General features: G+C 42.4%; 1 protein-coding gene across 1 annotated transcript in view; it reads right to left on the reverse strand.

Moving 5' to 3' along the window:
* Positions 1-18,340, reverse strand: part of DNAH5 (dynein axonemal heavy chain 5) — a 224,312-nt gene extending 205,972 nt beyond the window's left edge. Inside the window, exons 1-5 of the mRNA XM_032861880.1 lie at positions 18,251-18,340; positions 7,211-7,345; positions 4,285-4,369; positions 1,473-1,633; positions 132-353 (exon numbers count right to left, since the gene is read on the reverse strand). Of these exons, the coding sequence (XP_032717771.1) occupies positions 132-353; positions 1,473-1,633; positions 4,285-4,369; positions 7,211-7,345; positions 18,251-18,307 (660 nt within the window). The 5' untranslated portion in view covers positions 18,308-18,340. The remainder of the gene's footprint in view (positions 1-131; positions 354-1,472; positions 1,634-4,284; positions 4,370-7,210; positions 7,346-18,250) is intronic.
* Between the last annotated feature and the right edge of the window lie 9,462 nt (positions 18,341-27,802).

Genomic DNA, 27,802 nt, shown 5'->3' on the forward strand with positions numbered 1-27,802 from the left:
ACTCCCACAAAATGTTTTTCCAGATTTGATGGGCAGTGGAATTAAGACCATCGAAAGGAAGCCTTACATACTTACATGCTGATTTCTTCACCATCTGATAACTTTTGAAGGAATAACTTATTCCCTCTTACCTTCTCCTTCAAGCTCTCCTGGGCGCCTGACAGGACACTCACAAAGCCTTCCAGAGAGCTCAAGAACTCCTGCCGAATGCTGGCTGCTTCCTGAAGGCCCTCGAGCTCGCCCCAGCCCTTGCTCGTGGCCCTGAGAGAGGGAATGAAGATCTCGGACAGCAAACGCCTCATACTGTTAAGCAGGCCCCCATCCGCGGCGTCCAGCATATTAAAGCTCACCTCCTGGAAAACAGTTAGGAGACCCTCTGCTGTAAAAAGCACCTGCAACGGCAGCATGGCTGCTAAGTCGTTCCTGAATGCTGCCCGCTCATCCACTCTGCTGAAGTAAATGAAGATGGACCAAAAGAGAAGAGCAAAAGCCTGTCAAGAGACACTCAGAAGCAGGCAGGGGAACAGGAAAGCCTCCTGGTGGTGGAAAGGGACAGCTTCAGCTGTGGGAGAGCTGGAGGCAGCTCCGAGAAGTGGGGCATCCTGTGGGATGGGTGAAGGGTGCCTCTTTGGCTCTCTCTTGTCGGTCCCAGGGAAGTATGCTGGGAGTACGGACGGAGGGAAGGCGGCTGGCAGTCATGAACCAGGTCCTGACCATGCTGGCCAGTCATTAGCATGATTATTGCCTGCCTTCCTCGGGGCCTCCTGCAAGTCTCGCACGGCAGGCCGGCCACCCGGGCTGTTTGCTGGAGAAGGGGCTTGGTTTCTGGGCAGGTTGCTGCCAGCTGGAGGTCAACATTCTGTTTTCTGTACGGACTGGCCTTGAATTGTGTGTAGATTTAGTCTCTAAGTCCAGGAAATTACTTTTCTGACCCTGGTTAAGACGTAAGCTTTATACTATTCTAAATTGCAATCCTCAAAATAAAATCATGAACTAAACAGAATCCGAGACATTACCAGCTCATTTGCTCCAAGCTGATAACGCACCTAATGTGCACAGAGGAGATTTACACTTTACTATGCACAAAAAATAAAATTATATATCCATCATTGTAAATCTTATTTTAAATGTGTGAAATCTGCCATTAAGTAAGTAATGTACGGGAAATTATTTTTAAAAGGCAAGACTTCCCTGTTTTACCCACGCATACACACATGCGTGCACAGGCATACATATAATATTATATCCATTTTTGATAATAAACTGAACATGAAGTCCTCTGACTCAACAGGCTTAAAGGAAACATCCTCTTGTTTGCTGTGAGGGCTTTTAGAAATAATTCTTCGAAAGTAGTTTTAGATAGCTGATGAACACAGTGGTTAACTCTCTAGGGAGGGATTTTTTTTTTTTTTTTTTTTAGAATTTATGTGAGTTTTGGCAATTTGGGGTAAAGGACTGCTCTTGCCCCTTACCCGATGGATGTTCTCAGGGGTGACGGCTCTGGAAGGATCAGTCCTGATGAAGAACACACATACTCCGGTAAGAGCAACATCTTTTCCCTCGGTCACGAACACCTTGGGTTTTTTAATCTTCTCAGAAAGAGGATTTACTCCCCCTGGAGCGCCAAGCTGTCCTACAAGGGCAGAAGAATTTTAGTTTCACCAATACTATCTCTAGTCCACGTGCCGGCCTCTTGGAATGAAGCTTCCTCAGGAAAATACTGTCATGCTGACTCCTCCATGTGCCCTGGAAGGTCCACTGCTTGGACAATCTCTGGCCGAAGTCCTGAAGGGATCTAGAAGGAGCTGAGTGATTCCAGATCACAGGTTTAGTTCAAAATCATTGCTCTAGCAAAAAACAGGAATGAGAGGTCCAGAAATGAGACTTTGGTCCAAAGTAGATTCTTGCCAAAGCTACAAAAGTCATTTCCACCCACAACAGGTCACACAGTAGAGCCATGAGAAGGGGTGAGTAAGGGAGGGGACAGCATCTACTGCACGTGCTGTGTGTCAGTTCCCCTACTTGGTACCCTGTCGACGTTACTGAAGTCACTACAACCCTAAAGGCAGCTGCGACCTGCCCTGAGTCCCAGCCAACAGGTGGCAGAGCCAAGATCAGAAACCAGCCCTGACTGTAAAACTCCAGACCCCTGCTGCCCCCTCAGTATGGCGCTAGAGTAAGGACACTATTGACCCAAGAGAGCGTCGTGATGAATGGAACAAGACTCCCAAGGCTTGAGTCTTGGGCTGCACTTCCCAGCCATGTGACCTTGGGCAAGTTACTTAATCTTCCTGTGCCTCAATTTTCTGGATCTGAAAAATTCAAATACTAATACTAGATCCAAGCATCTGGATTAAAGGAGTTAATATGTGTAAAGACCTTAGAAAAGGACATAAAAATCGTTGCTCACTAAGTGTTCTCATTATTGTTATTTTAAAATCCATTTTTGGTCATCTAAGCACGCAGCTCATTGAGTGGACCATTTAAGTGTGCAGAGCTGGTGCACTGTGCTCTTATCTGCCCACAAAAGTTTTAGCTCTTCATGTGACACAGTAGCTCAAGCAAGATTACTGGGGTGGGAGGAGGACAGTGCCAAGGGAGAGATCTGGGGAAGGACATGGACTGGAAGTTGAATCCTAAAACCCTGGGATTAGAACCTCTTAGAGGAACCCTCTCCTAGGCTCTCCCCCAACAGCGCTGGGCTGGGGACTTGGACTGAGGCTTTGACGGTGAACGCGTCCAATAATGATAACCAGAGGATATCACCATGGGATGCACAGCCACCAGTGACCATCTCTGGAGAATCCACCTGGTGCCCACAAGAGCAAAGATCCAGAGAATCAAGTTCAGCCAACTGTGACAGTGACAATGTCAGTCAAGTCAAAGCTCTCCTGCCACCTGTAAGCTCTTGTCCCTGCCCGACTTCAAGCTCTACACAGTCAGCAACTGTGGTTTACACAGTGTGGACAGGAGTTTCCAGAAGGATAAGCTGAAGAAGCAGAGGAGGACCAAATGTATTTCCCGCAGCAAATACTGACCTTCTCAGATCCCTGCTGGGGTGGAAGGAAGGGAGAGGCCCAGGAATGAAGAAGACGGCACTTTAGACCAATTAATTTTGATCAACTGGATTTTTTTTTTTAGTTTCTGAATTGAGATAGTACTTACAATGTGAAGCAATAATAGGTATTTTTCTTACTCAAGAATATCCAGGAAAGTCATGGAATGGTCTGAATTCTAATCCAAGGTCAAAAGATTAAAGACAGTCCCACCAAAAACATTTAGAGGGAGAGTGGGAAATGAAAATAAGCTTGCATCGTGTCTACACCCTATGAACTCTTTTTGTTCAATGTCAGATTTACACACAAAGGCCTACTTTACCCAGCACACATTTCACAGACAAACTCAACATTTCATTTGACTTTATGTTTTGCAATCTGGGATAGAATTCAAAATGTCTGTTTTTCAACTTTTCACTCAAAGTGTAATGAACTTTCTGACCACAAAATTTCAGATGAATAATTCTAGAAAAATGCCAATCACTTTGAGTGCATATTCATAATTTTCTCAGTTTTTAAACAAAAAAGTATTAACCATACTATATGCCAATGGCAATAACTACTTTCCCTTTCTTCAAAAAGGTCATAAAAGGATGAATGTAATATTTTAATATAATCATAATATTTTTGTTTATGTCCCTAGTTTGGCTTTAAAATTATATGAATTCACATAAAAGTGGAATGGGTTATGCCAGTTGAATCCACATAAAGATTTGCAAATTTTTCTTAAGTGAAAATAACTAAACTTGCCATTCCATATTACTCGTTTGAATCACCGACAGTAGAAAATAAACATAATGTGGTATTTAACCAGAAAACTCATTATGCTCATTGGCAACAATTCTTATGTTAAAAATAAATGCCGTCTATATAGAAAAGAAGCAGATGCCCGTAAAAAGTTCTAGAACATTACTGCATGGAAGGACTAGCATGGACAGAAAAGAAGCCTAAAAATGTAAAGTACTTCGTTATTCCTCAATCACCAGCACAACCTGAAATGGGAAACCAAATATCTCAAATAAAGTTAGAAGAACCAGGCTACATACCTATCATTATCTGTCCCTTCTCCTTCAAGAGAAAATGGAACCCGGGCCTCACCTCACAGAGGCCCATTTGTCCCATGGGCCAAGGTGGAAATGTCAGCTCCAAGGGTGGCCTTCGACTTCATGCCATCCTTGGATGAACCTAGCAACACATTTGTGGGTAACATAACACCAAGTCTGGATACCTGTTTCTGCCACATCCACGTCCTGATAATAAAATATAAGGTGACGAAGACCTCCAGCAGTGAAAAGCTGATCGATTCTTTCAATCTGCAAAAAAGAAAAGGCAAGGTCACAACTTTGTGCTGAATTAGAAACCATACTTGAATCAGCAGTTGCTGTCATCTTCCTTTCTCAGATAAAACTGCATCTAATGCAAGCCATAGAGAAGGCATCATATTTTTTGCAACATAAAATAGAGTAAGTGCCTCACCATAATAAAAATGTAATTCAATGAAGGAATTCAATTAATCATGTAAATATTTGCTACATATACACATTTGAAAAGAGACTCTCTCCAGTTTTGCTAATTTCTGAAAGTACTGAGCTGTTGAAAACAGATAAATATAGAGGTGCTTTGTTTTCACTCAATTGCAGATCAGAGAGAGAGAACACCTTTTAAAACCCAGTCTAATGCACTAGAGACAATTAATATTAAATTATAATAATCACTGAAAAATGCCAGAAGAACACACATGATTACACTCCATCCAAGAGCTGTCCAGAACTTAGTCCGTGAGCTTTGCCATACAACTAGAAGTCTGCCAGATGGCCTACTACCAGTGGCACAGTTTTAAATTCATATTAGAGGAAAAAGGATAAAAATCTACATGTCCATTAGGATGGCTACTGTTAGAAAAAAAAAAAAACCTAGAAAATAAATGTTGTCAAGGATGTGGAGAAATTGGAACGCTTGTACACTTTTGGTAAGACTGTAAAAATGGTATAGTCACTACAGAAAACAGTATGGTGATTTCTCAAAATATTAATGGAATTACTCTATGATCCAGAAATTCCACTCTTGGGTATATACCCAAAAGGACTGAAAGCAGGGTCTTGCAGAGATATTTGTATACCTTGCTGACCCCAGCATTATCCACAGCAGGCAAAAGATGGAAGCAACCAACTTGTTCATTAACAGATGAATGGATAAGCAAAATGTGGCATATTCGATGATGGAGTATTATTCAGCCTTAAAAAATGAAGGAAATTCTGACCCATGCCACAATACAGATGAACCTTGAGGACATTTTGCTAAATAAAATAAGCCAGTCACAAAAGACAAATACTGTATGATTATACTTACAGGAGGTATCTAAAGTAGTCAAATTCATAGAGACAGAAAATAGAATAGTGGTATTCAGGGGCTAGGGAAATGGGTTTTTTGATGATACCGAGTTTCAATTTCACAAGACAGAGTTCTGAAGATTCGTTACCCAACGATGTGAACATACTTCACCCTACTGAACAGTATACTTAGAAATGATTAATGGGGCACCTGGGTGACTCAGTCGGTTAAGCGTCTGACTCTTGATTTCAGCTCAGGTCTTAATCTCAGTGTTAAAGGGTGTGGAGCCTACTTAAAAAAAAAGTTTAATATGGTAAGTTCTATATCCTATGTCATTACCACAATTTAAAATAAAATGTTTCCAAATGAAAAACTCTAGCCTGAAAATTTTACTGTGGAAATAAATAAGCCCCCTTCGATTTCTACCATATTATAGACAAAACTATAATAAGTAAGGAAGAGCAAGCTGCCCTGTTTCCTTCATTAGACTTCCTTGATAGAGGATGCTTTGGAGCCAACTGGGAGGCCCTCATTGAGATGAACTTCCAAGCCAAGAATGTGAAGGAAGTACTTCCAATTGAAACTTTTGCCCCTCTACGTTGCTCGTGAGCCCAGGCCGGGATGTTTTATTTCAGTCCCCAGGTTTTGACCTTCCTGGTCCTGAATATGACACAGCAGCTTAAACTGGGCTTCCTACGGTTCAGAACCTCTACTCATTCATTCCACTTGCGCAATCCCAAATCCAGATGTCTGAATTGGGGAGTTGGGCAGAGTTAAGCATTTCACCCGTGGAACAATCTCTTCAAGTCTGAATTAGGTAGACTCTGTCTACATTTATGCCTCCATTTTGGGGGGCTGTTTAGTGCTCTCCACCCCTAACTGTTCCACTGACTCCTAGTGACCCCACCAAAGTGACATGGCAGGAAGGATCACAGCCAGCGGAGTGCTGAAGACAGCTCATACTCGTCATGAGCCAACTGATCACAGCTCTTTCCAACTAAGCCTTTAGTAACATCATGTTAGTAGTCTGGAATCAGCCATGGTGGAAGTATTAACACCACAGAAATCAGCAAACCCTCAAAATGGTGCCTCCCTGTACCCTCTTGCTCAAAGCTGTTTGTTAAAGATTTAAAAGCGTAACACCAAATAACATTATCAATACTGTGACATCTCTATCAACAGAAAGGACTCACCCTCTCTCTCTATTTTTGTGCCTAAAAAACAAACAAACAAAAACAACAACAAAAACATTCAGCAACTATTATAGGGCTCCTGATATGCCTTCCTTGGTGCTCAGGAAATTATATCCTCCCATATTTTGATCTACCCTCTCCAAAATCAAATTATACCCCAGATTTTGGAAAGAAATCATGGTAGAAAATGGAAGTTAAGTTCAGGAACAAAAGAAACCAGATTCAGCTGTCAAACCAAAGTCAAAGCCAAGGAACTATGGCACAATTCCACCACCAGGTTAGAACAGGATAAATGCAAAACATGATAAATCAGAAGCTGAGAGAAGATTCTATTCTCCACATTCAAGTTCCAAGATGGCACTTGAATCCAGCTTCACTGGATTCAGAAATATGCAGAATTGCTGTCAGAATCATGGGACTTCAATGACAGTTATAAGTACCCCATTCAACATGAAGAGTTGGAGAACCCTAAAGCCAATGTGCCATCACCTGTTACCATCAGAATGGAGTCCTGCCCATTTAGAACAGACACCCCCTCCACAGCCCAGTACAGATCATGCCATAGGACTGACTCAATGGACTCTCTGTGCCCTCCATAATTAAGTCAGTGAGAACTGAAATGCATCTCACCTGATTCCCCTCAAGAATGGCATCTTCCACTTCAGTTTTGTCCAGGTCTATGCAGGAAGCTACAATTGCAAATAAGTAGGCATGCCTACCATCCAAACGTGCCCGTTTGGCTTCCTTCTCTTCCTTCAGTCTTTGCTGTAAGAAAGGACCAAAAATGTTACATAACAACTGCCGTTCTCAATGGATTCATTTTATGATAATTTCATGTCACTATTGTTTTTTCAAGTCTTGAGTATTTGGATAACAGACCCCTGAATGGTACCAGTTTTTCTGTACTATCTTCCATTTTCAGAAATACTGTTATTCTATCATGAAAATAAAATGTGCTCATTGTTTTTAAAATTGTATAATACAGAGAAGCTAAAAGGAAAAAAATCATCTGTCATCCAGAAATTATTGTGGCAATTATTTTGTTCTAAATCTTTACAGATTTATTTTTATGTATATATAAACATTCAACAGACATGAAAAAGAGATCCCTATTTTTTATAAACACTCCCTAAGCCTTTAAAGTAATATTCTCCTACATTACCTTCTAACTTTATTGTTTGTCTACAGATTTTATCTGGTCTTGAAATCGATTTCTGAGTACCATTACTTACCTTTAAACTGATTAGTCATTATAATATTAAGGCATATTCAACAGAACCAATGTAGGCAGTTGGAAGCATATCCTTCCATTTGCACCATGCTCATACTAACATATGCAGATGTATACACACATCTCTATAGTCAACTATAAAATTTGTCATGTATTTTCTTTTAACAACACACCACAGACCTTTTTCTACTTGAATATAGGTTATTCCTATCTGTGTGATAGCTGCAAAATATTCAACAATATGGATACACCAGGTAGGACATCCTTAGTAACTAACTGTGTTTAGCTTCCCACATGTGTGGGAGCAGCTTCCCACAGCTCTTTGGCAATATAACCATGACATTAACCTCCCTTCCTCTTGAATTTGGCTGGCCCTATGATCAGTTTTCACCAAAAAAAAAAAAAAAAAAAAAAAAAAAAAAGTGCAGACTACAAACCTGTCTAGGCTAATCCTTAGATCTTCAGTTTCTGCCTTTGTGCTTGGGAATTCCCCACCCCCGGGAACCCGGCTACCATACTGTGAGAAGTCCAAGTCACATGGGGAGACCACAGGAAGAAAACCAAGGTGTTCTGGCCAACAGCCCCAGCCAACCTAGCCAACAACACCCCAGAACCAATAAAGTTGGTTCTGGGGTGAGTAAGCTATCTTGGACATTCCAATCTAGTCAAGTCTGCAAATGACTGCAGCCCAGCCCAACACATGTGAAGCAGAACCACCACCCAGTTGAGCTCAATCACCCACATACTCAAGAGAGATAATAATAGATTGTGGTTGCTACTGTTAGTATGTTCTGGTGTGGTTTGTTATGCAGAAGCAGACAACAGAGTAATCCTTGTAGAATAATTTCACTGATTGGACTGAAAGCAAATGGATGTAGGCTTGAGAAAAGATAATTGAGAAAAGAGAAATACAAAGATACTGAATATAAACTATTCTTTCCAGAAGCTTGACAATAAAGGAAAGAGGTGTGGCACTAGTAGATAGAGGGGAATTTACAATCAAGAAAGAATTCAGGTCATGATCTCAGGTTCATGAGATGGATCCCCCCATTGGGCTCTGCACTGAAATGGAGTCTGCTTAAGATTCTCTTTCTCTGGGTGCCTGGGTGGCTCAGTTGGTTAAGCAACTGCTTTCAGCTTCAGTAATGATCCTGGAGTCCCAAGATTGAGTCCCGCATCCAAGTCCCTGCTCGGCAGGAAGCAAGCTTCTCCCTCTGATCCTTCCCCCCTCATGCTCTCTCTCTCTGTCAAATAAATAAATAGAATCTTTAAAGATTTTTTTAAATTTATTTATTTGACAGAGAGAGAGAGATCACAAGTAGGCAGAGAGGCAGGCAGAATTAGAGGGGGAAGCAGGCTCCCTGCTGAGCAGAGAGCCTGATGCCGGGCTTGATCACAGGACCCTGAGATCATGACCTGAGCTGAAGGCAGAGGCTTAGCCCACTGAGCCACCCAGACACACCTAAATAAATAAAATATTAAAAAAAAAAAAAAAAAAAAAAGATTCTCTTTCTCTCCTTCTGCCTCTGCCCCTCCTCCCCAATTTGCATGTACACTCTTTCTCTCTTTCTCTCTCTCTCTCTAAAACAAAAAAGAAAAAGAAAAAGAAAGAAATTTTTAACACACAAAAAGGAACTTAAAAAACAGTGATGAGAAAAAGTTGGGGATATCAGATGCATTGAAAGGCCATCCCTGGACCCACACAATTAACATTTGTCTTTCAGAACCTGAAGGGACTGCTCCAAAGAAGAACTGGGGGGTGGGGTGGGGGGGTTAGGTTTAAAAAATAATAAACAAATAAACTATTTTCATGCCATTTCTCCCTAAAGGAACCAACACAGGTCCTGACCAAAGTACACATTCCATAAATATCAAATAGAAAAAATTCTAAATGTCTTTTCAAATGTGGCTAAAACAAGGACGATGTCCTGTTGTTTCAACTGTTTTCTTCCTTCTTGGCAGGGAGAAATAAAATGCTTTTCAAAGTGAACTCTCAGGGTTTGTACTAAATGGCTTCAGCGGCTTGAGAACATGGTGGGCAACCAGGGGAGCCGGGAATCAGGCATCAAAACAAGATGGCCAATGCTGGGTAGCGACAAAGAAAGCAAAGAACTGGAGAACCGGAAGAGTCCGGATGTGAAGTAACTGAAGGCTTCCAAAGAATAGAGAAACTGAAATAAGACTCTACCATGACAACACATTCTCTATGACCTGATTTTATAAGACTCCAAAGGAAAAAAAAATTATATATATTCTAGTGGCGGAAAGGAGAGATTGCTCCCTAAAACAAAATGCTAATTATCCTATTTTTACTTAAGTATCACATAGGAAAAAAAATTCCAAAGAAGTGTCATGTGTACAAAGAAAATTATCAATGTGTTCTTAAAGTAAATTTTTCAGAGCTACACTAAAAAGCATGTCAAGCAACAAGTATGTTCTTGCATAAAATGACTGTTGTCTCTCTAAAGACAAGTAACATGAAGCAAGCCCCCGGAGCCATGGAGAAGAAAGACCACATGTCTGTCGATCTCAGCTCTCATTGCTATATCCTAAGGTATCCTGGCACAATGAGGTAATTGGGGTTTTCCTACCACAAGAAGTCAGTAACATCAAAAGAGTATTGAGTGGCCAGATGGGAGCACTGCCAGCCCATATACTTAAGCCTGCAGCTCTCTGGCTACTAGGGAATGGCAGCAACCAGCAGTCAGGTGATTGGCTGTCTGGAGGTGGCTGTCCTGTTGGCCGCCATGTTTCAACATGGAGGACACTTAGGGTGGGAGGGTGGAGGGGGATGAAAACAGCAGGAGGTAGATGATGGAATATTTTTTTCAAGAATCACATTAAAATTGTTCCGTGTTATGTAAGCAAGCACCAGTGGATGGAGGCAGGGAGGAGCCCGGAAACCTATTGGATTGATGTCCAAAGAAATCTAGAAAGTAATCAAACATTTCTGCCATTTGGTGACAAGGTATGCTGTGGCCAGCCTAGAAGAAAAGGGTAGCTAATACGCTAGCTCACAGGAAACGAGCGCAGCTTTAAGGCCACCGACTTAATGTGGGCCAATGAGTCCTGGTTGTCAGAAGGGTCCCGGGTTCCAGTCCCAGCTATGCCACTTGCGTCTGTCAGTCAACACCTCTAGACTTCCATTTCCTTAACTCTAGACTCCAAGCATTAGACGAGCTGACAACTAAGCAGCAGTCCTTCTCTACCATTCACCATCTACCATGAACTCATTCTCATTGGATCAAAAGTTAACACAGACAAGAGACTTGAGATTTTAAAATACAAATCCCAACAAAGACCCAAAGTGTGTGCTTTCATAATAAAGCTCTATGACATTTTTTCATGACAAACCTACCCATTCAATTTTTTTAATATACTGACTTTTGCCTTTGACTCTACAGTTAAGCCTAAGTCTGCATGCCTAAATATAGACCACACACATTTCATTTTGGCTCCAGGTTGACAATTCCCAACTATACGTAGTAAAATGAAGATACAGGTCCAAACCTGAAAGATAATTGTGAAGATTAATTGGGAGCAGTCTTGAGATAATATTAAGTCAACCAGCACTTGAATTAAAATGGTATGACCAAGGTATTGACCCTGGACATCAAAATTCAGGAGGAAGAAATTGTTTCAATAATTATGTCTTAATTATACAAATGTTTAAACTCCCTCTACCCTTAGAAAGCCCAGCTCCACTGGCAGGTGTGTCTCAGACTCAGAACTATCCCACTGACATCACTGGCAGCCAGAAGTGAAAGTCGGGTCTAGGAGCCCCCTTGTGGCTGAGCAGCAACAGCCTTTTCCCCACCCCTCCTGACAATGTCAGAGTACATTTTGCTCTGTTTGCCCTGGTGACAGCGCTAACTATGGCTCTGCTAGTCATCGTTCACGTACTGTGGTTAGATTTCATTGTCACAAAAGCCCCATGAAGCAGACATTCCTATCTCCACACAAGGAAACGGAGACTAGGGACCATTACCAATTTCTCAAGAGTACACAGTTCAGTAAGTGGCAGGGCTGGGAAACCAAGCTCTGTCGTGTTTGCAGGACCAAGCCAATATATGATTGTCCCAGGCAACTTAGAATTTTGCATCCATTCAAATTGCTATTCCATAGACATTATTTCTTGAAATTTCCACTCAAGAATTATCTAGGACACTCCTGGGGGATGGGAGTCCCCATATACATTGCACGGATTAGAGAAGGAGCTCTGTGTGTGTGTGTGTATATGTGTGTAAACTGGGGTTAACTGGCACCATTTTCTGAGTTGCTCCAGAGACATTAAGTGCCACTATTGACTGGTTCCAGTTGGCTTCCGGCTGGCATGCCCTGAGTCTGGCTCTCTCATTGCACTCCTGTGTCTGAACAAATGGTAACCTCCATCCTCAACTCCTAAGAGTGCCTACAAGGTGGGATTTCTGCTTGGGCGGCCATGCTTTCCCCGCTGCTGCTGGTTTTGTCTGAACAACTTCACTCTTATCTATGTCATCCTGTGTACCCCAGGTCTTCATAGGACGCCATTGCAGAGAGAAGTGTATGGGCCACAGAATGGATTCCGCAGCCAAAAAAAAACATTTGTTTAAAAAAGAAAAAGTTGGGGCGCCTGGGTGGCTCAGTGGGTTAAAGCCTCTGCCTTTGGCTCAGGTCATGATCCCAGGGTCCTGGGATCGAGCCCCGCATCAGGCTCTCTGCTCCGTGGGGAGCCTGATTCCTCCTCTCTCTCTGCCTTGCCTCTCTCTGCCTTGCCTCTCTGCCTACTTGTGACCTCTCTCTGTCAAATAAATAAATAAAATCTTAAAAAAAAAAAAAAGGAAGAAAAAGTTTTTCCAGGTGACATGATCAGCCTTGTTGCAAGTCTGAACGTGAGAAAGAGATCTGTTTTGCTGAAAGTCAGTTGCATACCTTCGAATGAATGTATTTTTACTTTCTTGATTTGGGTATTTTGTTCTTTGATGTATACAGATGCAAGCAGCAATGTAACAAATATGGTAAAGGAGCGTAAAAACTAGATTAAAATCCTCACTGGAGATAACTGCAAAGAAGGTGAGTCCATGAATTGCAGGTGAAACCCCTCATCTTAAATCACAAAGTAAGTACCTCTGAGACTGATTCTGCTTTGGCTCTCAATATCAACCTCAAGTCCACAGGTAATTAATCCCTGACGAAACAGTACTAAAGAGGCCAAGAACACGGGTTTGATCATCTCGGACCAGTTAGCTTCACTTTCTATCCTCTTCCCCGACTGTGGACGAATCAGGGCAAATCCACGAAGGGATGAAGAAATTATTCGAAGCGTATGCCCAGCTGAAATGCCTCATTATTGGTAATCTGCCACGGGTATGACTTGTTCTTCTTAGCTCTTGAGGGTTAAAATAAAATAAATATCAACTGAATCTCATCATTCTCGTAAGAGTAACAGCTCCACAAAGTGGGATGTTTTCTACTTTAATTCTTGCGATATCCCTGGTGCCTAGAATGGTCCCTGGCACATAGTAGAGCGTCAACTGATGTCTAATGAGAGGATAAATTAACCAAATCAATCATTTACAAGCCACTCTCAAGTAATTAAGAGCTGGAACACTTTATTCTAGTGCAGTCTGAGCCCGTGATTGCAGGCTCGGAATTCAATGAATGAGCTCCTAGGTCTTCAATGTTATTGTGTCCCGAGTATAAAGCACTGCACAAAACCCCACCATACGTGTGGATTATGCTCTCCCTCCGTTTACAGCAAATATTACTAAGCTCACTTTGCCTATAGCCTACTTCAGTATGTTGAGTGATGAAAACGGAGGCAGTGGTCCTCCTGCTTACTTCCATGTAGAGATCTTTCTACAAAGTCAACCCACTTTCCACGTCTCCCAACAAAGAAAAGCCTTCCTCTTTTCCAGCATTTTCTTTTTGACCCACAGAGCCCTATTTCCTCTGGGAGCGGCTACTCCGTGGTGATTCCTGGAGCATCCAAACCTGATCCTTAACTGGCTGGGAGACCCAGAGCCCAGGAACTCCCCACTCCTAACTGTGCTTTTCACGTCCTGCCTTCTCTTACCCCTTCCTCTCATTTCTCCTGCTGAAGGGCCACACACGCAGAGGAAGGGCAGCACATCCTTCCACACGAAGAGCACTCCAGCAAAGTGGTTTCTGGAAGGAAAGACGCTCCACAGTGGCTAATTCCACTCACAGCAGGTGCTACAGTGAAGTCCACTATTCAGTGAGAGCTACGCTCCACTCCACTGCCAAGAGACCGCACTTAAACTGAGAAGATCCCATCGATCTTCTTGTCCTAAAAGTAAGTTCTGGAATCTTGTCTATTTTTGCTCCCATTTACACATTCCCTTATCTGTCATTCTTTCCAGGCCAGTAAAAGATCTCCTCTTGGGGCGCCTGGGTGGCTCAGTGGGTTAAAGCCTCTGCCTCCAGCCCAGGTCATGATCCCAGAGTCCTGGGATCGAGTCCTGCACTGGGCTCTCTGCTGGGCAGGGAGCCTGCTTCCTCCTCTTTCTCTGCCTGCCTCTCTGCCTACTTGTGATCTCTGTCTCTCAAATAAATAAATAAAATCTTTAAAAAAAAAAATCCCCTCTTTACCTTTTACTGTATGTGGATTTTTCACCCAAATTGATCCAAAACCTGCTGGAGGGATCCACAACCATCTCTGCCCCCAACATTCCATTATCCACATTCTTAGTCTGTTTTCTGTACACTAAACCTTGGGATCTGATCAAAGGTCCTTTGTGGACCTACATAAGGCCACAGATTCTATCTTCCCTCCCATCCCACAGTGGTTTTACTCCGAATCAGGAATACCTCTCTTGTGGAATTCCAAGAGTTCCCTCTGGCCGCGGGGGCCATATAATTCAAGTAGCCACGTAATTTCACCCACAAGCTAAAATATATATGATGCCGCCATTCACTTTACCTATGGCACAGGAACAAAATTCAAAAATTCCCTTTTGCATCGCAATAAACCAGAGTACGTAAAGCTGGCTGCTCATTAGAATCATGGGGAGTTTTAAACTACTGATGCCTGCCTTTACCCCAAAACTCTTGGCCTTGTCCCAAGGGGTGCCTGAGCACTGGTATCTCTCAGGCAATTCTAACCCACAGACCAGCCTGAGAACACCGCTTCAAAGGAAATCATTTTATGAATTCATCATGATTGAGGAGTATGACCAGGTTCTCACTTGAGGTAGGACCTTAACAGAGAAAGTCCAGGAGCATTAACTTGGAATGTCACCAACTCAAGACCGCTTTTTCTCCCTTCTTCGTTACTGGCAACACTGGCCGCTAGCACTGGTTTCAGCTCTAAACTTCAGGCTAGTTTATGGAACACAGCAGCACTGACACAAAGTAGGCATTCATTCTACAAATAGGTGTTTGTAGAATGGATGGATTTTCCACTCGGCCGCACCTTCCCGGGGTCTAGTTATGGCATCGTGATGATGTGGGCATCTCGAGCATTAACTCCTTCAGGCTCAGGAATACACACACCCGAGCATTAGCAAGCAGTACCTGTCCCCTCCCCCCTCCCCAGCTGAATCCTAGAGCCGTTGCCTCCCCCCAGCTGCTAGAGAACTGTTTTCACATTGTATACCGTATTGTATGTGTGAAATGCGTTCACCAGCCAAACATGTCTGGGCCTGATGAACAGAGGACACTGAGACCTGTTTGGCTGTTTTACCAGAGGATAACAAAACCCACACCCTTTAAGCTTTCAAAAGATATATGAGCGCAAAGGTTTTCTGTCTTGGTTTCTACCCACGCACTCCCAAGGGAACGGAGGCGGCCCCCACCTGCAGAGTTTCTCAGCAGGGGAAGGCACTGCGCCTCCCCCAGGGGCCTGCCCCTGCTCTTCCCCGCCCCCACCCCCAGTCTCTACTACGGAAAATCACTGTTTAGAGAAGCCTAGCGATCAGAAATTCAATGAACAACAATATTCCCTCGCGCAAGTGCGTACAGGGAAAACATGAACGATACACGTCCTTGCAGATAGGAGAGAACTTTTTCCATTTTAAATCAGCCTTGCAAGCAAGTGAATTTAAGTCAAGAGGACCATCACAAATCTTTCGAGTTTTCTTCTAAAAGTCAACAAAGCCAACCAGCAAAAGTACATATTTCAGTTTCATTTTAAAGAAGAGAAGAAAACAGAATCCAAAAGTCTGGAGCTCATGCCCATTGTACACTTGTAAGTTTGTACTGAACACTGTGCGTCTATGAGAAAGGCAGAAAGAAGGCAGACTATCTGGGCCATATTTTTGTAAATGAGTGAATCTATACAGAATTACTTCAGGTTTTTTTCATGGAGAGCACTTGCGTTTATCATACAACAGAAAGGATGTATGGCTTCACTTTTCTAAACCAAGGAGCTTTTGGTACCTTTGGTTGTTATTTGTATGTATAATCTGGATAAAGTCAGTTATTATATTACAATACCCTAGTTATAAGATAGCATCATTGCAGTAATAGTTCCAGACCAAGGTTCTGGACATAGAGATTTATAGTTTTTATGTTAAGTAGTCTTTGAATCTTCGTCATTGATTATTTTAGGTCACAAAGTTATAATTTAATAAATTGTCATACCAGTGCACTATGTAGAAAATGTGTAATTATTTACAAAATACACTGCAACCTTATTGAGGTAATTCTATTAATCTCATTCGTCAGTGTGGAGAACAGAACAGCACCCAAAATATATAAATGAGGGGCACCTGGGTGGCTCAGTCGTTAAGCGTCTGCCTTTGGCTCAGGTCATGATCTCAGGATCCTGGGATCGAGCTCCCTTCCGGCTCCCTGCTCGGCAGGAAGCCTGCTTCTCCCTCTCCCTCTCCCACTCCCCCTGCTTCTCCCTCTCCCACTCCCCCTGCTTCTGTTCCCTCTCTTGCTGTCTCTCTCTCTGTCAAATAAATTTTAAAAAATCTTTATATATATATACATATATATATATGACCCCCCCAGAACTTGCTCCCAAATAAAATAGTAGCTAGTGCCAAAGAATATAATTCCTTAAACCATATATAGTCAAGATACACAATCACCAATTTTAATGTTTACAATTTGGTAGTAAGATACAGGAAAAGGAGGGGCGCCTAGGTGGCTCAGTGGGTTAAAGCCTCTGCCTTCAGCTCAGGTTGTGATCCCAGGGTCCTGGGATTGAGCCCCACATCGAGCCCCGCATGGGGCTCTCTGCTCAGCAAGGAGCCTGCTTCCCTTCCTCTCTCTCTGCCTGCCTCTGCTTAATTTGTGATGGCTCTCTGTCAAATAAAATAAATAAAATCTTTTTTTTAAAAAAGAGATACAGGAAAAGGAGTCAGACCTGTAAGAAGTTTAACTCATTCACTTTATTAACTGAGCATAAAATTAAGACTTATCAGTGCAGGCTCTGTGCTAGGGAAGTCTACTAAAACTGGAAAGCCTGTCACCGCTATCCTCCAGGAACTCACAGTCTAGTGAGAGAAGGGGATATGTAGACCAGTGTCACTTCCCTGCAGTGATAGGACAAGGGGGCTGGCAGCTGCAGAAGCAAAGTGCTGGGCGGGCTTCTCAGAGGAGGCACTGTTGGTATTTGGTCTTAAAGAATGAGTGCAGGCGAACAAGTTCCAGAGCTCAGCTGGAAGATGTTGACCTTGGCAAGGATGTACCAGAATGGGGGGTTGGGGAAGTGGGGGGTGGCTGGTGGCGGGCTGCTGACCAATGCAGAGACCACATCCCTGCTGTCTGGTGATGAAAGAGGATGTTGCAAGGCTGGCCAGAACCATCTGGGCTCCTGGGGCTGCACAGCAGACACAGAGATCCCACCCTCAGGAAGCTTGGGTTAATGTCGAGAGCAGAGTCCTAGAGCAACCTCAACTTTCTCCTGACATGGACTGGCAGAGAAGAGGTTCTAAATCCCCCTCTGCATTTGCATGATAAAAACGGCTGAGCTGAGCCCTTTGCCAGGGAAGCTCATCCTTCAATGTGATTCCAAAGGCACAGCCTTGCATCTCTCACAGTCTGTGACCTCATTTCCAGCCCTACAGAAAAGGGGGGAATGATTCCAAAGAGCCTCGAAGACTTGCTGCCCAGAATCAGCCTTAACCAGCTACAATTACCAACAAAACCTTCCAGGTGTGAAAGAATGCAAAGTCACCAACGTGTCCTGAAGGTGTTTTTCCCCTCAGAGGAGCATCGGCCCCAAAGAAGTAGCGGGCATCCCTACACGTAGTTACCGTTGGGGCGGCAACGTGCACGAGAGCCGAAAGACACAGTCCCCTTTTTTTTGTATTTTTGAAATGTCACCCTGTAGCATTATGAACTATCCAAAAACTAGTAAACAAACCCATTTCTCACAAATTCATGGGAATGACTTTGAATTGTTTTTAGGTACTCCCCTCCTCCCTGGGGCGCAAAATATGATCCTCCGAGACCCCACTGCAGGTCTCCGGACCACCGCTCCTTACCGATAAAATGCGGGTGACGCTCTGCTTCCAGAGCTGTCTCCTACCGATCCGAAACATCACCGAGGTCTGTTCAGGGCACGCAGGGGCCAGAGCTCTTCCTGAAGGATGCTCTAACTCGGGGAGGCCTACTCCTCGTCCAACAGGCTTTCGAGCGCAAGCTTCTCTGAAGGACCAGAAATTCAGCCTCCCATTTCCACTCTGCATGTACCGCTCGCCATACACTCAGAATAAAAATTCCGAGCACACCTATACTAGTCAAGGTCTCCTTCTAGAGTCTCTCCCCTGGGGCCTCCCCTTGGTTCCAAAGCCTGTGTTGTTAGGGAGACACTGTTGACAGCCGTGCAGGTTGACCGTGACTCTCAGGTGTGTTTATAAGCCAATCAAAGCATCTTAACTGCTCGGTTACAACACTCCTGAGGTTCCTTTAATTCTAGACGCTGCCTAACAGTAAGCTTGGAGTCAATAGAGATATTTGAACAATTTCTTTGAACAGTGAGAAACTTTAAACCGTATCAAAATACAAAGCAGAGAACGCCACTCTGAATAAATTGCTCAAGTCAAGAAATTCAGGAGTAGTTCGCCTCAACAACTTTGTGTGCACGATTAACTGCCAGCGTTGTGACTAATTGTGACTAATTGCCAGATAGGCTAATTGTGACCCAAAGGAGCCATTTTCTCTCCATAAAGATCCGAAGCCTCTTTCATATGCAAATAGCAAATGATGTCCATAAATTACTTTTGTTCACCCAGTTGCACATACAAATAAACCAAGGTAATTTATTCTGTGTGACTAAACATCTTGATCATTCTTACTGGGAGGACAGGGATGGGAAACCATAGCCCGAGTGATTTGAGAGATCCAATATGGATGGTTTCTGTCATCGACAAGAATACAAGGCAGGACGCTTAAGGTGAGGCACGTCAAATCTAGGATTTAGACCCTGGAGTTCAAGTCTCGGGAACTCAGATCCCAAGGACAATCAGGAAATAGGGGACTCATCCTGCTAATACTCCGCTAACTAACCTTATAAGACTAACAGAAAAGCGAAGATGCTAATTTGGTTTTAAAAACACTTACTGCTAATTTGGAGGCTGGTTTGGTACTTGAACTTGGGAGATTGACCTCGTCAACATCAACACCAGCCACTAGGGAGTAGTCTCCACATGTAGGGTTAACACAAGAGACAGCACTCAAGCCTGAAGAGTATTTGGTAACAAAAAACTAGAGCATAAAAAGGTAGAGTTTGTTTATGGGACATTTTTAAAATCAACCTCTGGGTATTGGTGAGCGTCTATTCCCTGTTCTACTCGTGAATGAAATGGTATCCAGACTACGAGTCATTCTCCTCTGCGTGGTGTTAGAAGGTCACCAGCAAATAGCAGCATTTTCCCATCCCCCTTGCTCAACATCTTAGTCCAAGAATCCTCAGTCAACGTGTGACCTCTGGCCAGAGGTCGCTCTTCCTTATATGTCTGCTTACCTTACATTAGGTACATTACATGGCACTTCCCTAATGGGATGTCAGGCTCCATCCTCATTCCAGCAGCCCATTTACAACAGTAACTCTTTGGGGAGAGTTACTTTCTGGAAAAATTTCCACACATGGCTGATGGCATTCATTTTGTGTTTGGCAGGCGTAACCAGGGCTCTCTCGAGGCTTCGTGGTAAACTGCAAAGTCTTCCAACCTCTGTGGCTGAATTCCAACCCCCTTGGGCACGGCAGAGACAGGTGTCTTAAAAGCTTCCCTCCAATGAAGGAGGCTCTCTGAGAATTGTCATTAGCAGCACAAACAAGGCAAAGCACCAGCCTGAATCTCCATCTGACCATCTGCCCCTTAACTGCTGGCCTGAAATAAAATAGATTTCTGGAGAAGAGTTACCCAGCATTACTTGGAGGGAGACGCAAGGGTTTTCGTATGAGTAGTTTCCGCGAGGCAACAGTGGGCAAGACTCCTCCTACAGGAACTCCTAGGCCACGGTCTCTCCAGCCCTAGCTGGGTGGACAAGGCACTCTTCCAGGCTGAGAAGACCGGCTATAAACAGATCTCAAATCAGACATAATGAGAAAATGAGAGTGGACGGTGGGCCTCACAGAGGCAGGAGACTTCCTCCAGAAATCCAAATACCTTCGGGCAAGGTTTAAAGTTCCACTTTCAGGGTGCCTGGGTCTCAGTCATGAAGCGGCTGCCTTGGGCTCAGGTCAGGATCTTAGAGCCCTGGGATTGAGCCCCACATTGGGCTCCCTGCTGGGTGGGGAGCCTGCTTCTCCCTCCCCCACTCCCCCGCTTGTGTTCCCTCTCTCTCTGTGTCTCTTTCTGTCAAATAAATAAATAAAATCTTTAAATAAATAAATAAAATAAAGTTCCACTTCCTTTCATTTATAAGTCCATTCCACTCCACAGAGGTCTGTGATGCTTTATATGGGGCCAGACAACTATACTACACATGAAGCATAGTGCAGCTAATTAAAACACACTTAATCAAACAGCAAAAAATTAATTGCGATGTGCGTAATTATCTTATGGAACAAAGAGAAAGATAAAATCCTGCCAATTAAGCTTAAACACAGCCTCAATTTTAAGATGCACTCTGAAATTGCACATATTAAAATGTGAAACATGTACATCTCAGAATCAATGAAAAACTGTCAGCCCTGCCTTCACTGAGGGAAGATAGCAAACAACGTAATGATAAACCCATAATGATAAATAAGACATAATTATAAATTGTGAAACGTGCCTTAGAAAAAGTAAAGACGGTGCAAGCTTCAGCGGGATCTGTATTCTGAATTATGACCACGTTGTGCTTAAATTCCTGAACTCTCCGTCCCTGAGTTATGGAGAGTCACCTACCGTGGGTTTTGCGGCTTTGTGTGTACAACCTATGCTGTGTGGTAAGGTAGGACAGTCCAAGCACTGAGGTCAGACAGACCTGGATTTAAGCCCCAGCTCTGTCCTCTTCCAGCAAGAGGACATCAAAGCTTTTGTTTCCCAAGCTGTAAAATAGGAAATAAACCCACCTGCCCCAGAAACGTATGATGATTTAATTCTACATAAACTGCCTTGATCCTCACAGGCACCTCATGGATGAAAAATATAACTATATTCTTTAATTGCAAAAAGGCTAGAGCTACAATTAGTGATAACATCAAGATAGGGGAGAAATTCACAAGGAATTGAACGTAACCCACAGCGCTGCTTGAAAAATTTGGTCTTGATTTCTGAGTCGCTCCTAAGACAAGAATGGATCCAAGTTTTATCAGTTACCATCTACATATTTTTCGCAGATTTCCATCCCTAGGAGTGTGTTACCAAGGTCAGCAGAACCAAACGCATTCATCAGTTTAACGGTCTTGTAAACAATGCCACAGGAGCAACATATAAGAAGGGCAAATGCGTTCAGTGGGATGAGAAAGTACCATATTTTACCCATCCTGAGTTGCGCCTTTTGTGCACTTTTTATTGTATGGAAACTGGGTGCATCTGGTAGGCAGCCTTGTAACTGCTGTTGATCGACCACCATCATGACAGAGTTGTCATTACCAGAGTTTGTGCCAACGGCTGTCACTCTGGGTGGCGTGACGGGGCCACAGCAGCACCTCGATGCAAATAAACCACTGGAGACACATTTGAAGAAGGAATGCATGTCCTGGCTCTTTTCTGAAAATCTTCCACTGACACCTTCTGGGAAGATCAAGAAAACACCAGCATCCCAACTTACAGAATGAGTGACCATGGAGGGAAAGAATCCCAGAAGAGTCACACCCTGAATGGGAAGAAGTTTTAGAAATTTCTTCGCCAATTCATTCCCCTTACTTTTGTATGGATGCACAAGAGACATATATGGCTTTCTGATCTGTGTTTAAGTAAGAGAACTTTTTCAATTAAATTAAAATTCTAGAAAAGCAATGCCCTTAGTTTAATTGACAGCTGTTTTCCCATCTTACTGTGAATGAAACAGTGATATGTCTTGTATCTGATGTTGACTTAGATCAGATGAAAAACAATTTCATGCTACCTAGTGATCAAAGAAAACCTCTTGAAGGGACACTTGGGTGGCTCTGCCGTTAAGCGTCTGCCTTCGGCTCAGGTCCTGATCGCAGGATCCGGGATCCAGCCCCCCATTGCAGCGGGCCTGCTTCTCCCTCTCCTACTCCCCCTGCTTGTGCTCCCCCTCTCGCTCTGTCTGTCTCTGTCAAATAAATAAAAAAAATTTAAAAAGGAAAGAAAAACTCTTGAAGAAGATAAGATTTAAGTCAAGCCTGGTGGAAGAGTGAAATTCAAATTGAAAGAGGTAGGGCCTAACATGTGGAAAATATCACAAACAAAGCACAGAGGTCAGAACTCAAAAGAGAGCCTGTCCTGTGTTACAGTTGTGAGGAAACATGACTGATTCATCTCTGATAGGTATGTGGAGGCTGAACCGTGGGTGTCAACCTCAGGGGGCTGGCCTGGCCCTAGCAGGCCTTGGGGAGTCACTGAAGAGTGTGTTGGTTAAAGCCCTATTTAGGAAGGTTATGCTAGAGCTATATGTAGGAATGACTGGGATGGCAGAAGACTGAAGTCAGCACGTTGGGCATGAGGAAATTCAGGATTTACCAGAGGGGCAGAAGCAAGGCGTCACCCAAGCTACTCAAATAGCAAAGAACCCAGCTAAATAAAAAGAGGCAAGTCCTCTTGTCCCAGCCTCCATGTTGCTACCCCCGAGATACTTCTCATAGAAATCCTGTCTGAAGAAGAAATGGGAAAAGACAAACGGAACGTGACAGTCAGTGATGGTTTGAAGACCCAGGTGTCAAAGATGGGTTCTATTTTGTCAAGCATGGGTGGAGGGAAGAATCATAATAACTCTAACAGAAATGGGGAAATCTAGAGAAAGAACATTTTGGAGACTAGATGACTAAAAAAATGTAACAAAGTTCTCATTCTTTACTTTTCTTACGGTTCTTTTCATCTTCAAAAACACGAACTCTGTATCTGCAAGAGGAAACCATCAATACTTTTTTTCCTTGATTCTATCATAATTTTAAAAATCACAGTAGAAGAAAAAAACTCTTTATAAAAAGAAACTAAAAATATATTCATTGGATAATCATTTGAGCTGCCTCCCTTCAAAGATAAATGATCTTAAAAGTTTCAAAGGAAGTGGTATGCGTTGTTGGTTTTTGCCCCCTTTTCCATGGCTTGAAATTGTACAGCAAAACCTAAGAAAGATGCATAGGTTTACTGAAAGCCTCATCTGCCAAAGTTCAAAAGAGAGGAAGGGAGGAAAAAATCCCAGAGGAGGATTCAGAAAGCTGACCCATTTAGAGTCAGGCACACACTAAAAGGAACATCCGGGTTCTGGAGGCAGAGCCTGGAGGAGGGAGGCTCTGTGCTGAGTGTCCCTTCCTTATGTCATTCCATACAGAGCCTCTCAAGGCAAAAGTGTAAGAATTAGGAACTTTCGGGACCAGAAGATATGGATATATTTTGGATATCCTTTGGATATGCCAAAGGAAAGAGAATCTCAGGAACTTCCTTCTGCCTTTTCTTGTCTTTTCCTTGCTGACACTTCCACTTCGCTCCTTAGGACTGGTGCTGTCCTGGCTTTGGGAAGCCACCCTTCTGATCGCGACTCCCACATGGGCGACACTGATAAACCAGCAGCCACACCAGCCAGAGTTTCCCCATGAACAACATGAGGTAGGTGGCCAGACGGTCTTCAGGCTCCAGCTAGCTCCAAACAAAATGCATGCCCTAAGTGAGTGATCTCTGTCCCTGGGACCTCATGCACAGAGCACGCTTCAAGTTACTGGAATGTTATCTTAGTATGAATTCTTCATGTACAATCTTATAACAATGTCGTACAAAACACTGAGAAAATTCTGTTATCACCTGAATCGTATGAAATGAGTTTGATCACTTTAACACTGCAGTGCTAAGACATTTTGATAATATTGTTTTCCCCGTAGGAATTTTTTTCCATTCTAGATGTCCAAAGCTTGAACAAATGATGCTCCCTGGGCCATGATACTAGTTCCTTGTGTATAAATGCTGCAGTGTTTTGAAAAAAAATTCTTCTCCCAAACCTAAACGTAAGGCTCAGGAACTCTGAATGGACAGATGGAAATCGAGTTTTAAGTGCATATCATGGAGTTCCTTATAGTAAGTCCTTCTAGCATTGGGCTTTTGGGTTGGCTGCTTAGCATGGTTATAATTGTTCATATTGAGCCTTTCTAGACCATATTGCCTAGCTCAGTTACACCAGTCAGTCCTTGTTTAGGACCAAAACTTTAGCATCATATCACATACAACTGAGAAAAATAACGCTTCTTTAATCAGACTCTGTTTATGGTTATAATCTAAATGATAATCAACAGCTTGAGAATGATCCTTAATGACTTGTTTTTTCAGAAATTCAGGGTCCAAGCAAATAGAAGACCAGTATTAATTACAGAGATGCGAAGAGAACCCTTACTAATGTGATAATTCTGGCTTTGTGAAAACAGTAGACGCAGATGATATTTACTGTTATGTTACTTTTCAGTTGCTATGGTCCGGCATAGACGTCCGAAGGCACGAAGGCATGATCAGTTTTCCAAATATAAAACAACAAAACTCTAACTCAGGGCCCCAGTTTTTTGGTTCTGATTTAGTATGTATTTAGGAGGAAACTGTATTTCATTACATAAGTCACTGCCCATACCAAGATCTGATCTCTAGCATCGAAGACATCTAGGAGCAATAAATAATACTGAGAAATTCCTCAACTCACATCCGCCTGCTCCTGCTGACTCCACCAACAGACACATACAATTCTGTGGGAGTCCATGACTACAGCTGCAGAAATGAGGCCCTGGGGCCCAGGTCTCACTGGGGGGTCATTTTGAGGATATCTGCTATTTGTGCTTATTTTGGTTCAATAGGGAAAGAGAATGTAGAGAGTTAGGTTCACCAGCAAACATAAAAAAACCTCATTTAACACTGCACTCAGTCCCTCTTTTGCTTTTCTCTTGTGCCAAAATATTGTAACATGGTAACCTCAAAATCCTGCTCCTTTTCTATAGAAATGTTTACGAGAAAAGTGAATCCAATGTCATTCAGTGTAAAATCAAGTCCTGATATTAGAAATTATTCATTGATTGACTCTAGAGGCAACGAAGAATTACTCCAGCCCGGGATCTCAACCATCCTCCTTTCGGAAGCGTGTTAATAACTACCATGCAGAGGAACTCCCCAACTGATGATAGCTTTACTTTGCAAACCCATTTACTCTGATTTTTATCATAAATATAAACCCATGAGAATAACCAAGATATATTTATAAATATGCTAACCAAAGGTTAGCAGTCACGACCATACCAAGGAGTCTGGCAGTTAACATGACATGCACTGACTTGTAAGACCGAAAAGCTTTGACTCCAAGAACGTGATCAAATACAGAAAATCCACGCAACTGAAACCAAGCAGTCATTTCTGGAAAGAATGTTTTGCCCCTCTTTGAAAAGCTTAAGGATAAACTTGGGGAGACATCAAAGGAAGATTTTCCAGCCAGAGCCAAGAATGATTTGATAACCTTGGAAAGAGACCAGTCGGCAGATCAGAGTTCCAATGGGAAGCTGAGATGTTTTGTTTCTGGTCACCCCAGACCACAGCTGCCAGCTCCTAGAGACCAGCAAAGGATCTGTCTTGTCGCAACTGGATCTGTAGGTCTCCACACTGTTTCATTCAGTGAAGGAAGAGCAGTCCATTTATAACCTCACCCAGGAGCTAATTAGGTCTTCCATAGTTACAAATTAGTTACTCTGCTATCAACAAAGCAAAATGTATATTGCCAAGGAAAACAAAAATAACCCAACGTACTCACCTGTTACTATATTCTACATCTCGTCATTCTTAAAGATCACGACATAATTTATAATAAAGATCATTACTACCTATAGATTTCACAGGGCATATTTCAAACACCGGTGTTCTTTCCACATCAAAAATACTAAAATATCATTTCAGAGAATAAAAATAAAGTCTATTACTGCATATGTAAAGAATAAATTGGTTTTTATTGCTTGGTTTTATTGTTAACAAAACTCTGCAGACCAAACGTTCTTTCAAAGCTTCTGTAAGGATGAGCCTCAGTGTTTACTTCTTACCAAAACCAGCACAACTTTCCTGACAGCAGAGATAAAAGGACCCAATTAATATTAACATATATATACATTTCTTATCATAAGTATATTTAACAATGCTTCATAATGCAACATCTAGTTTTTGCTTCTTAAAGAACTGCCAGATTCCTGATTTTCTATTATTAACTCTTCCACTGAAAACTGTCAACGTCAGGTTTTGCACTTTCAAGTATCCAAATGAACTGGTATAGTTAATTATATAAATCAATTTCCACAGATTGAAGTGAATTAGATTATCATGGGGATATAAATATACCAGGTATGAAAACACAAAGGCCAGGATAAGACAAGATTTTTTAAAACATAGCCCTTACCTGGTGATTTAGTATTTGACATGAAATTAATCTGAACAATTACTTTCTTGGGATTATTTTAACTTTCAAATATTATACCATCAAAAATGTGGGAAGTTTCCTGTTTCAAAAAGAACCAAAGGTAACAAAGAAAGACCCTAAGGATCAAATCTTGTGGTATAATTCCTTTTCTAGGTGGGAAGAATAATAATTCTATATTTTAGGTGTGATTTAAGAAGAAGTGTTAAGTATTTTAAGGAAATGTTTTAGTATAGCTCATTAATTTCACCAAAACCCACCGCCATTATATTTATTGAGCTTCTCTGATATGCGCAGCACAACGTTATTCAAATATAAGATATGAAGACTTTATAATCTAGCAAAAGAGATAAAATCATCATTAGTCAACAAAAAAGTACTAAACTGTAAGGACCTATCAAGGCACATAATAATCCAGGTGGTTATATAAAGCTCATGAGCCAACACAATTAAAATATACCCTTAATATGCAACAAGATTTAAAACTTAAAACACTTTTCATAAAACTTGGTTTTGGAATTACTTTAAACCACTTTTAAAAATTTTGGACCAGGGCGCCTGGGTGGTTCAGTGGGTTAAGCCTCTGCCTTCAGCTCAGGTCATGATCTCGGGGTCCTGGGATGGAGCCCCAGATCTCTGCTCAGCAGGGAGCCTGCTTCTCCCCTCTCTCTCTCTGCCTGTCTTTCTGCCTGCTTGTGATCTCTCTCTCTCTCTCTCTCTGTCAAATAAATAAATAAAATCTTAAAAAAAAAAAATAACTTCAGACCAATAGCACACAAAAAAAATAAAGGGAAATATTAAAAAGCTGAATAAAGTCTCTATATTTTCCTTTCATAACCTAAGAAAAAAAGGGAAAATATGTTCCTGAGGGAAGTGTCCTGAAAGTGAGCTACAGCAGGACAGGTACAAAATGCTTCCTCTCTGATTTTTTACTTTTTTCCTTCCCCTTTCCCAAAGTAAATGGTAAACATTTGGATCTGCTGCAATGGAACATTCTAGAGTAGTGTCTCCCTGTTCCCTGCGAACCACCCCACAGCACTGTATCACTGCTA

This window comes from Lontra canadensis, unplaced genomic scaffold, assembly GCF_010015895.1.
Source record: "Lontra canadensis isolate GAN:19392208 unplaced genomic scaffold, GSC_riverotter_1.0 scaffold22, whole genome shotgun sequence".
Lineage (NCBI taxonomy): Eukaryota > Metazoa > Chordata > Mammalia > Carnivora > Mustelidae > Lontra > Lontra canadensis.